Source organism: Erinaceus europaeus, chromosome 7 (assembly GCF_950295315.1).
Source record: "Erinaceus europaeus chromosome 7, mEriEur2.1, whole genome shotgun sequence".
In the NCBI taxonomy this organism is placed as follows: domain Eukaryota; kingdom Metazoa; phylum Chordata; class Mammalia; order Eulipotyphla; family Erinaceidae; genus Erinaceus; species Erinaceus europaeus.
This window is the reverse complement of record NC_080168.1, coordinates 60,534,667-60,547,076: the sequence shown is the minus strand read 5'-3', so window position 1 is coordinate 60,547,076 and position 12,410 is coordinate 60,534,667. Positions and strand designations below refer to the sequence as shown.

The following is a 12,410-nucleotide window of genomic DNA, read 5'->3' as shown; positions in this document are numbered from 1 at the left end:
TCAAAATGTTACAGTACCTTGTATTTTAAAACATTAGCTCTTTATACTGAGGAGACTTGCTGAAGGGTCTCATAGTCTGATTTTCTCCCCAATAAGCCCCCTTTATATATATATATATATATTTTTTTTAAATTTAAGAAAGGATTAATTAACAAAACCATAGGGTAGGAGGGGTACAACTCCACACAATTCCCACCACCCAATCTCCATAACCCACCCCCTCCCATGATAGCTTTCCCATTCTCCATCCCTCTGGGAGCATGGACCCAGGGTCATTGAGGGTTGCAGAAGGTAGAAGGTCTGGCTTCTGTAATTGCTTCCCCGCTGAACATGGGCGTTGACTGGTCGGTCCATACTCCCAGTCTGCCTCTCTCTTTCCCTAGTAGGGTGGGTCTCTGGGGAAGCTGAGCTCCAGGACACATTGGTGGGGTCTTCAGTTCAGGGAAGCCTGGCCGGCATCCTGATGACATCTGGAACCTGGTGACTGAAAAGAGAGTTAACATACAAAGCCAAACAAATTGTTGAGCAGTCATGGACCCAAAGCTTGGAATAGTGGAGAGGAAGTGTTAGGGAGGTACTCACTGCAAACTCTAGTGTACTTCTGCTTTCAGGTATATATTTTGCAGTAGTTTATAGATACGTGTGAAGATATGCTTTCTCTCACAGAAACTGGTGTATATCTAGGTTTTGGGACTTTGTTAGAAAGTGAACCACCTGAGATGAAATTAGAGTATACTATGAAAGGAAAGGTCTCACCCGAGTAATGAAGCTGAAGGGTTGTCATTCCACATGTGAAGTCTCTGGACACAGACTGAAGTGAAGCATGTTGAGGTGACAATCGTTGCATTGGTCCCCTTTATATTATTCATGGTAGCGATCATCAGGTAAATGCCAGGGTCTCTAAGGGTGCCTGGGGGTAGCTGCTACAGCTCGGGTTGCTGGAACCCACCTCCAAAGTTTCCAGAGGAGTTTCTATCTTTCTAACACCTTGCAGGTGGCGCTGACTATACCAGCCCCTATGCAGAGCTACTCATCATGCTTGGGGTCCAGGGGGGGGGGCACCCCGAGGAATCTTATCAGCCACTACATCTTATAAAACAAACATGACTGAGCAGTCCAATGTAGGGATAATTTTCTCAGTGTGATTTTTCATTTTTTTTTTTGTATTGTCTTTATTGGATAGAGAGAAAGAAATTGAGATAGAAGGGGGAGATAGAGAGGGAGAGATGGAGAGGCATCTGCAGCCCTGCTTCACCACTTACAAAGCTTTCCCCCTGCAAGTGGGGACCAGGGGTTCAAACTTGAGCCCTTGAACATGTGTGCTCGACCAGGAGCACTGCCACCTAGCCCCTTGTATTTTTTTTTTTCTTAAGTGCTAACATACACTTCTCAAAATTACACATAAGCCAGGTCATGGAATTATCTTCTAAAGTTCTATAAATCTATATACTTTTCCTGTAATGATTACTAATTTGTAAGGTGTGTAATAGGATCCCAGATGAATTATCTCATGGATCTTTTAATGAATGTCGTTTCCTCTAAAACAGAAAGCAGAATTGAAAAGACTTACCAGAGTAATTTCTTCCTACCTGTTCATGGGTTTCCTAAATGCAGCTAGCCACGAATTCACTAGCAATAAACTACTCTAAAAACCACAAATCAAAGGTAGTGGCATGCTGTATACATTTATTGTTTTTGTAAATTGATTTGTTTCAAAGATGTATGGTAAATATGTACATGAAATCTGGTGCATCTTATTTGACATATGTTTCCATGTTGTCAAACCATTTTATTCAGTATTGATCCACTTTCAACAAGTTGTCGTCCTCTTCCTACTGTATCTACTTTATGTCCTATAATAGTTTGGTGGGATGAAATGACAGCTAAATTTGAACTAAAACTTTATTCTACACTATATAAAGTGATATACAGCATAAATAAAGTACAAATAAGCATGGAAAAGGAACACTATGAGTTTATAATGAAAGAAAAGCAATACTATGTCATTGTCATCTGATCCTTATGAATGAAGCAATAGAAGTCTGAACTGCATCCATAAATTGATGTTCAGGATTCTGTAAGGGCTAATATAGGAAGGTGTACAAAAGAACCTTAGCTGTGCAGACTTCTCTTCAATCACATAACAGTCAACAGTCGGGTGTCAGCCTGTGTGTAAACTAGCCACACGCAGTCTTCCTGATACCACAGAGAAAGCAGATCAGGGCTTAGGAGACAGTGTTAAGTGCTTAGAACACAGCTACGGGTGAGCACTAATGCCCATTAGTATGTTGATTTTTATATCAAATCCAAATGTATTTCTTGGAGAAAATATTTTTATGAAAGTTGAAAATATTTTGTGCATGTACAGTCTCATTTGGAGTGTGATTCTGATGAGAGATACCACTCAACTCCTCCAGCATGATGTTCAGACACTCTGCCTACACATCACCACTCAGAGATGCCTGAGACTCAACCGTTTTTCTCAGGAAGTGGGGACAAAAAAAGAAAAAGAAAGAAACCTATTTACATTATGATTTTAAAGCAGCTATGCACTGTCTATCAGTAAAAATGAACAGTGCAAAGAATAGCTTTTTGTCTTAAGAATGTTTCTTCCAGGTGACATCATTTCTGTGCTTCTGGGATAGCTGAACACATGTGTGCTGTCTCTTACACAAAAGGTTTTTCATAATAATGCAGTTGGAGGTGACATTGTTGACAGCTAACCAAACACTGGAATGTTCTCACTGAATGCTAATATCACTGATTGGTAGAGTGACTTGATGGGAATGACAGGCTGTATATACCTGTGTTGTTGTAGGCATGTCTCAGCCTTGCCTTATCACAGCTCATGTTCTGATGATCATTGCAGGATGAAGTGGCCCAGCCACTGAACCTATCAGCTAAACCCAAGACCTCTGATGGCAAATCACCCACATCACCCACCTCTCCCCATATGCCAGCTCTGAGAATAAACAGTGGGGCAGGCCCCCTCAAGGCCTCTGTCCCAGCAGCGTTAGCTAGTCCTTCAGCCAGAGTTAGCACAATAGGTAAGTCCTGTTTCTTTTGTTCTTTGCTGCTTTTCTGTTAATGGCAAATCACGCATACCCTGTGCATGAGAGAGTATCAGTTGGATGAAATTCGTAAGTGAAGTCCAGGTTCTAATGCCCCCTTGAAAGTCTAACTGAAGTGGTTATGCTTATTGTTATCACAGCTGTTGTTAAGTGTATGAAAAGGCTATAATGACAATCACACAGAACACTGTTCCCAGAATGTTATTGTCAGGTGACTTGCCTTCTCCATCCCTGAAAGTGATTTGTTTGTTTTTCTGGTGTGCACCAAGTATATGTAAGGATGGCATGCACTGTGCGTGGACCAGCCGTGAGCCGTGTGGGTGGGAAGGTTGTTGGGCCCCCTACTGCTTGTGACTGTTGAATACACCCAAGTAGTATTGAGCAGGCAGCTTCAGTTCTCAAAATGGTCCTTTAAGTAGATTAAGAAGCACTCTTCTATGAGCTAGTGTTTTAAATGCAACAATGGAAATCTTGGATCCCGCTATATGTTATTAGAATGGAAGCGTTTTTCTCCCAATATGCACACAAGCAGGAAGGAAGCTGGCACCTCCAGCCTTCAAGAAGCACATGGCTGGACACTGGAACAAAGTCACCTCCCTCGGATGACAGATCAACCATCGTGAATGTTGTTTCAGAGCACAGATGCAGCCCTCTGGTCCAGAAGAGAAGTGCTGGGTTCCATTTGGGAAGGCTCAACAGAGGCTTAGTTGGAATGGGCCTGACTCTTAGCAGATGCATTCCTAGACATTTTATGGTTGGAAGTACACCCCAGAGTAGTAAAAGCATATTTTTAGAAAATGCACTGATTTGGCTAGATTACAGTATGGTTCTATAGTGGGCAAGTGATCAGAAGCTAAAATTGAGAGGGGCAGATGGAATCTGATTGAATGCTAGCCTCTGGTATTTTGACTTTTTTTTCCCAGCAGCAACATGATCAGAACTTTAAGAAGAAGACTGGCAGGAGAGAGAGGTTGGAACCAAGGAAGCCATTGCTGCAGCATAGGACGAGAGTGATTTACACAAAGGGGAAACTAGCAGCAGTCAGGCAGGGAGGCCAGGTTGGAGAGATTGTCAAGGAAGAATGGCTGCTGGTTCTCTGAAGTCGCCAGTAAAGACATCTGGGAACTGGGGCCCGTGAGCGAGAAAGGAGACAGCTCCTCCCTGTGCTGTGGGAGAGAAAAACCAAAGTGAAGGCAGCTTGGGGGAAAGACAGCAAGAAAGACTCCGTGTGTGTGAGACTATGGGCTGCTTAGGTGGAGGAGTTAAAGAGATCGTATTTCTTTTTCATTTTATTTCACCAGAGCACTGCCCAGCTCTGGACTGAGCCTGGGACCTTTGGTGCTTCGGGCATGAAAGGCTCTTGCATAACCTGTCTGTCTATCTCCCCAGCCCAAGAGGAAGTTGCAATGGTGAGATGTGGAGCATGGATGATAGGATGTCAGATGAGGAAATCATTCCTTTTTCAGGCTTGCAAAGCCCTGAGAACACCTATTCACCGAAACTGTGTATAATGAGAGAAGGGGGTTTAGAACTACAGTAGCATCCCCCTGGCCAGTCATCTGTTGCTGTGTATCCGATCGGCGGAATCTCCACAGCTACTCTGTCATGGTTACCAAGGTTCAGAACTCTGGAGGCAGCCTGGCTCGGCAGTTCTGACCGGGGCTGCCTGGTCACCGGGTGGCCCTTTTCCCACGAGGCCCTGCCCTCTGGCTGCTGGCAGGTACCCTCAGGGCTTTGCTCTGTGGGCTTTGACAGTGCACCCAGCTCACCTTCCCCCAAGGTAGGGACCTTATAGGGAGAGTGGGGCGGGGGGGGGGTCTTTTATTATTATTTTTTTTTCTTGCCTCCAGGGTTGCCACTGGGGCTTGGTGCCAGTGCTATGAATCCACTGCCCGTGGCAGCCATTTTATTGGATAGGCCAGAGAGAAATTGAGAGAGGAAAGGGAGATAGAGAGGGAGAAAGAGAAACACTTGTAGGTGGGGAGCAGGGTCTCAAACCCCGTTCATTGTGTGCGTCTTTGTACACAATGTTAAGTGTACTATGTACACTTAACCTGGTATGCCACTGCCCAGCCCCTTATCTTCTCTCTAAAGCCAGCCCCCCCCCCCACACACACACACACAGTTGTTCTGCTTCATTCTTTTCATTATAAGAATAAGGAAATTGAGTCCAGCTCAAAGGTAGAGGAAGTAATTAAGCTCCAACTCTGAAGGGAGAAGGATGTCAAGAGATCTTTAAAATGCACTTTAAAACCACCATCTTTTTGGAAGGGGAAATCCAACAAAAACAGAATGAAGACAGGACCTTGTCATGCTACCCTAGGGGGAAAAAACTGGAAGTCGCAAAAAGGAGTAACGAGACAGTGGTACTTAGTGTAGAGACTTAAGAACTCAGAGCCCTGGGGTTTAGTTCTAACTCCTGAACAGGTAGTCTGACAGGGAAGAGCAGTTGAGCAGATTTCCATTTATAAATATTTGAAGAATATGAGAAAAAGAAACTGTAGTTGATATGTCAGCCAGTTTCATTGGGAAGTTTCCCTATTTTGAGTAGAGACAGGCCTTAGAGATGATAGATAGGTAGGCATAAGCCTGCAGATAACTGCTCTGGGTAGAAAGATTCACTTCCATGACATAAGTGGACACTCATATCACAGTGTTGGTATAAGAGCTACTTTTTTTTTTTTTTGCCTCTAGTGTTGTCGCTGGGGCTCAGTGCCAGCACTATAAATCCCCTGCTCCTGGAAGCTGAGGCTATTTTTCATTTTTATTTCATAGGACAGAGAAATTGATAGGGGAGGGGTAGAGAGGTAGGTAGGGAGAGAGAGACAGAGACACCTGCAGACCTGCTTCACTGCTTGTGAATGGACCCTCACCCCCCACAGGTGGGGAGCCAGGGCCTCGAACCCAGATCCTTGCTCGGGTCCTTGTGCTTTGTCCTATGTGCGCTTAATCTGGGGCGCTACCTCCCGGCCCCCTAAGAGCTACTTTCGTAATGTCACCAGAACCAGAATATTTAACTAACAAAGTGACTAATAGGTTTACATTTTTATCACATGAAGACTTTTTTTTTCCTCCTCTCACTTCAGCATTCCAAGGATTAAGTATGACAAATATTTTCAGAAAGGCAAGAATGTATTTAATGACATTTCCCCTGTGACACTCTCCACCCTCTGAGAAGTCCCTTCCCCACATACACATCCCTCATATTTCCCAAGGATCTAAGGCCACTATGGTTTACTTTTCTCTTTTCAACAAATGCAGATGTTGAAAAGCTGAAACTGTAATGAGTAATAATGTGGTTGGGTAAGAGCTGCGAGCATTAGTGGTGCCGTAAAGGTCACCCCTGAAAGAAGAATTAATGTTATGCCATTAATAAAGCAGGGGAAACTGTGAGCACAGAGATGTTGTTAATGACACAGGGCTTTTTGCTCCATATCTATGAGCTACAAATACAGAAATTGGGTTTTGAGGTGGGCAACCAGCACTGGAGTGTATCCTGGAAGAATGCTTCTGTTATGGCAGGCAAATGACAGGAAGCTCTGAAGAAGGGGGGTGCTCAGAGCAGTGGGGTAATTTGGGGGTCTTTGGACTAGATGTTAGCGTTCCCTCATTGCCCTTTCCACCCATGTCCGACATACATATACATTTTTTTTCTTGCCTCCAGGGTTATCCATGGATAACCATGGGGCTCCATGCCTGCACTTCCAAATCCACTGCTCCTGGCAGCCATTTCTTTTCCATTTTATTGGACAAGATAGAAATTGAGAGCAGGGGGCGATGGGGAGAGAAAGATAAACACCGGCAGATCTGCTTCACCACTTGTGAAGCTACCCTTCTGCAGGTGGGAAGCCTGAGGCTAAAGCCCAGATCCTTGAGCAGGCCCATGTGCTTAGTACCATGTGCACTTAACTAGGTGTGCCACCATCTGCCCCCCCACCCCCCCACACACATAGTTAAAGTTTTTTTTCAAAGTACCTTTTCATTAAAGCTGAGCTTCGCATCTTAGGCCCTTAGCTGGCCATATCCTCTAGTCAAGATGTGTTCTTTTGCAGGTAAGGAGCAGGGACCTAAAGGGCTTAGGGCCATCCCAGGGATGCCTCCAGGAACACAGATGGTCCTGGAGTTGAGCTCCTTTAAGTTTAAGGATGCTGGTGTACAGGAAGCTTAAAGATGCTGTATACAGGAAGTTTAACTGTGCTGGTATGCAGAAGACCTGGCAGCAGGTCTCACTAGGATTTCTGGACTGACACGCATTTATTGAATTTGTTGCCTGTGGGTCACTATCCTGCATTAACTGGTCTTCACTGTCCATTTCTTTTTTTTTTTTTTAAGTGTGCCAGAATTAATGTTTTACATTCAACAGTAAGTACAATAGTTTATACATGCATAACATTTCCCCACATTCCCGTATAACAATACAACTCCCACTAGGTCCTCTGAATCCTTCTTGGACCTGTATTCTCCCCACCCACCCACACCCACCCCAGAGTCTTTTACTTTGGTGAGATATGCCAATTCCATTTCAGGTTCTACTTCTGTTTTCTTTTCTGATTTTGTTTTTCAACTTCGGCCAGAGAGTGAGATCATTCCCATATTCGTCCTTCTGTTTCTGATTTATTTCACTCAACATTTTTTCAAGGTCCATCCACATCGGCTGAAAATGGTGAAGTCACTATTTTTTATAGCTGAGTAGTATTCCATTGTGTATGTATACCACAACTTGCTCAGCCACTCATCTGTTGTTGGACACCTGGGTTGCTTCCAGGTTTTGGCTATTACAAATTGTGCTGCCAAGAACATATGTATACACAGATCTTTTTGGATGGATATGTTGGGTTCCTTAGGATATATCCCCAGGAGAGGAATTGCAGGGTCATAGGGTAGGTCCATTTCTAGCCTTCTGAGAGTTCTCCAGACTGTTCTCCACAGAGGTTGGACCAATTGACATTCCCACCAGCAGTGTAAGAGGGTTCCTTTGACCCCACACCCTCTCCAGCATTTGCTGCTGTTACTTTTACTGATGTATGACATTCTCACAGGAGTGAAGTAGTATCTCCTTGTTGTCTTGATTTGCATTTCTCTGACAATCAGAGACTTGGAGCATTTTTTCATGTGTTTCTCGGCCTTTTGGATCTCTTCTGTGGTGAATAGTCTGTCCATGTCCTCCCCCCATTTTTGGATGGGTTTATTTGTTGTCTTATTATTGAGAGTTTGTCAAGCTCTTTATATATGTCTTTATATATGTCTTGTCTGATGTATGGCATGTAAAGATCTTCTCCCATTCTGTGAGGGGTCTCTTGGTTTGGGTAGTGGTTTCTTTTGCTGTGAAGAAGCTTTTTAATTTGATGTAGTCCCATAGGTTTATACTTGCCTTAGTCTTCTTTGTAATTGGATTCGTTTCATTGAAGATGTCTTTGAAATTTATGCGGAAAAGAGTTCTGCCAATATTTTCCTCTAAGTATCTGATAGTTTCTGGTCTAACATCCAAGTCCTTGATCCACTTGGAATTTACTTTTGTATTTGGTGAAATACAGTGGTTCAGTTTCATTCTTCTGCATGTTTCAACCCATTGTTTCCAACACCATTTTTTGAAGAGACTCTGCTTTCCCCATTTAATAGACTGAGCCCCTTTGTCAAAGATTAGATGTCCATAGGTGTGGGGACTCATTTCTGGGCTCTCAATTCTATTCCACTGGTCAGTGTGTCTATTCATGTTCCAGTACCAAGCAGTTTTGATGACAATGGCCCTATAATACAATTTGAGATCTGGGAGTGTGATGCCTCCAATTCTGTTCTTTTTTCTCAAGGTTGTTTTAGCAATTCTAGGTCTTTTCTGGTTCCAGATAAACATTTGTAGCATTTGTTCTATTCTCCTAAAAAATGTGCTTGGGATCTTGGTGGGGATGGCATTAAATTTGTAGATGGCTCTGGGTAGTATATTCATTTTGATGATGTTAATTCTACCAACCCATGAACATGGGATATCTTTCCACTTCTTTGTGTCTTTTTCAATTCCTTGAGTAGTGACTCATAATTTTCAGTATACAAGTCTTTCACTTCTTTGGTTAGGTTTACTCCTAGATGTTTTATTATTTTAGTTGCTATAGTAAAAGGAATTGATTTCTTGATTTCAATTTCTTCTAGCTTAGTGTTTGCATAGAGGAATGCCACTGACTTTTGAATGTTAATTTTGTAGCCTCACACCTTACTGTATTGCCTGATGATTTCCAAAAGCTTCTTGCTGGATTCCTTAGGTTTTATGATGTATACTATCATGTCATCTGCAAATAGGGAGAGTTTGACTTCTTCTCTTCCAATCTGTATCCCTTTAATTCCTTGCTCCTGCCTGATTGCTATGGCAAGAACTTCCAACACTATGTTGAATAGTAATGGTGATAATGGGCAGCCCTGTCTAGTACCTGATCTGAGTGGAAATGCTTCCAGTTTTTCACCATTGAGTATGATGTTGGCTGTAGTTTTGCTATATATAGACTCCACTATCTTCAGGAATTTTCCATCTATTCCCATTTTTTGTAGTGTTTTGATCATAAAGGGATGTTGGATTTTGTCAAAGGCTTTCTCTGCATCTATTGATATGACCATGTGGTTTTTGGTCTTGCTTTTGTTGATGTGGTGGATCACATTGATTGATTTATATGTATTAAACCAACCTTGCATGCCTGGGATAAACCCCACTTGGTCATGATGAACAATCTTTTTGATATACTGCTGTATCCGGTTGGCTAGAATTTTGTTCAGTATTTTAGCATCTATGTTCATCAGAGATATTGGTCTGTAGTTTTCTTTTTTGGTTGTGTCCCTGTCTGCTTTTGGTATCAGAGTGATGATGGCCTCATAGAGGTTGGCAGGGAGTATTCCAATGTCTTCAATCTTCTGGAAGACTTTTAAAAGTAGAGGTATTAGTTCTTCTTTGAAGATTTTGTGGAATTCATTTGTAAAACCATCTGGTCCAGGACTTTAATTTTGGGGAGATTTTTGATAACTGTTTCAATCTTATTAGCTGTGATGGGCCTGTTTTTTTTGCTGAGTCTGGATAATAAGCAGATGAAAGTCACAGACTGAGGCTGAGAGGTCTAATGCCTCTGTTCTATCATCTCTCTTAAAGATACTGGAAGGTAGATTTTATTGATTGATTTATTGATTGATTTACTGCTTCCAGGGTTATCATTGGGGCTCAGTGCGCTTGCATTATGAATCCACTGCTCCTGGTGGCCGTCTTTTCCCATTTTTTCTTGCCCTTGTTGTTGTTGCCATTGCTGCTGTTGTTGTTGGATAGGACAAACAGAAATTGAGAGAGGAAGGGAAGACAGAGGAGAGAGAAAAACAGACACCTGCAGACCTGCTTTACCGCCTGTGAAGTGACCACCCCCACAAGTGGGGAGCTGGGGGCTTGAACTGGGATCCTTATACATGGTCCTTGTGCTTCACACCATGTGTGCTTAACCCATTGCACTACCACCCAGCTGCCGGAAGATAGATTGTTAAGTTTTATTCCTCAGGGGCACCTGCCCTGTACACATTTCTCTACAGTGAAGAGAAATATTTCTTGAAAAATTTTTCATTTTTATTAGTGATTTAATAATGATTAATAAGATTGCAAGATAACAGGGTTAAAATTCCACTCAGTTCCTACCACCAGAGTTGTGCATCCCACCCCCTCCATTGGAAGCTTCCCTATTCTTTATCCCTCAGAGAGTATGGACCAAAATTCTTGATGGGGTACAGAAGATGGGAGTTCTGGCTTCTGTAATTGCTTCAGTGCTGGGCATTGGCATTGCCAGGTGGATCCATACCCCCAGCCTATTTCTGTCTTTTCCTAGTGGGGCAGGGATCTGGGGAGGTGGGGTTCTAGGACACATTGGTGAGATCATCTTCCCAGGGAAGTCAGGGATGGTATCACTGTGACATCTGCAACTTGGTGGCAAGAGAAATAGAAGTCAGGTATGCTAGTCAAAGTCTGAAAATTCACTTTCCATACTGCTTTTCAAGTTCACTGTGTGACCAGTTCTGGTAAACTTCACAGGTAAGGCAGCAGCCACCTAGCAGAATGCAAGAAATTGGGGATTGAATTTTTTTGCACCAGGGTTATCACTATGGCTCTGTACCTACACAATGAATCTGCCACACTTGGTGTCCTCCCCTTACCCCCTTTATTTGATAGAGCAGAGAGAAATTGAGAAGAGGCAGACAGACACCTGTAGTACTTGCTTCATAGTTCGTGAAGCATCCTTCCGTAGGTGGGGATCCTGGGCTGGAACCAGGGTCCCTGCACAAGGTAGCATGCCTTTAACCAGCTGCACCACCACCTAGCTCCCTGATTATAGCTGGAGCTGTGCTTTGACTGAGCTGAGAAGACCTTTGTAAGAAAAGCATGCAGGAAACAGGAATCTGTCACCCTGAGACCTTGGTAAAGCCATGGGTTTCAGCAAGCCCGTATCCTGTGGCCCTGGTTTCCAGGGAAGCTCTGTCCATCTCCTCCACTGAGTTAATGGCATGGGTCTTCAGAATTTGAAACTAATAAAGGTAGATGCAGCATTCAACTTATGAATGCATTGTTTTTTTCTTCAACAGAATCTGCTATGGGCCCAGAAAATAAAAGCCTGAAAGCAGGGGTGGGGCACAGTGCTCTCTAATTGTTCATAGACTAGTATGAAAGACAAACTTGGGAACATGCAAGACGCTATGACAGAAGTGGGTCTCAGCCTTTGAGGAGCACAGAAATGGGACTCTGTAGTCACGTTGCCAAGGAGCACGGCTGGGGTCTGTCAGGCAGGTCCTTCAGAGAAGGGCTGGCATTTGACTAAGTTCCCAAACACACCAGAACGAGAGAGTATAACAGTCAGAGAAAAAAGAAAACTTTTTGGAGACAGGGCTAGAGTGGAGGAGGAAGGCTTATCCTTGGACGGAGAATCCATGACAGCTCGCAGGAGGGGATGCCTTAAGGATCAGCAGAGCCGACAGCACAGAGAGACTCTCAGACCATGCCAAGAGCTTGGGATTTATCCCAGAAAGACATGTGCTCCGGAGTCTCTTGATTTGGGGTCTTTGAGAAAGGCTGCTGGCTGTTGCCATCTCTTGACGATTCTCATTGCATACATACTGACATATCCAAGATTGTGACAATTCCTGTAGTGATTTCCTTTTTTTTTTAATTTAGTATTTCTCAGGTCTACTTGACAGGTTCTCATCTTGTGGAATGCTCTTCTAAGCACTAGGGTTTTAAGAGATTTTTGTATATATATTTTAATTATATAATACCAATTATATTATGATATAGCACAAATTCCTTTTTTTAACTTTTTTTTTTTTTTGCTGAGG

At 43.1% G+C, this 12,410-nt stretch overlaps 1 protein-coding gene across 11 annotated transcripts in view; it reads left to right on the top strand.

The window, feature by feature from the left end:
* SOX5 (SRY-box transcription factor 5) overlaps positions 1–12,410 on the top strand; it is a 1,357,610-nt gene that overhangs the window by 1,308,966 nt on the left and 36,234 nt on the right. For all 11 annotated transcript variants that reach the window (XM_060194518.1, XM_060194519.1, XM_060194513.1 and 8 more), the window contains one exon: positions 2,870–3,047. In XM_060194518.1, coding sequence (XP_060050501.1) covers positions 2,870–3,047 — 178 coding nt within the window. The remainder of the gene's footprint in view (positions 1–2,869; positions 3,048–12,410) is intronic.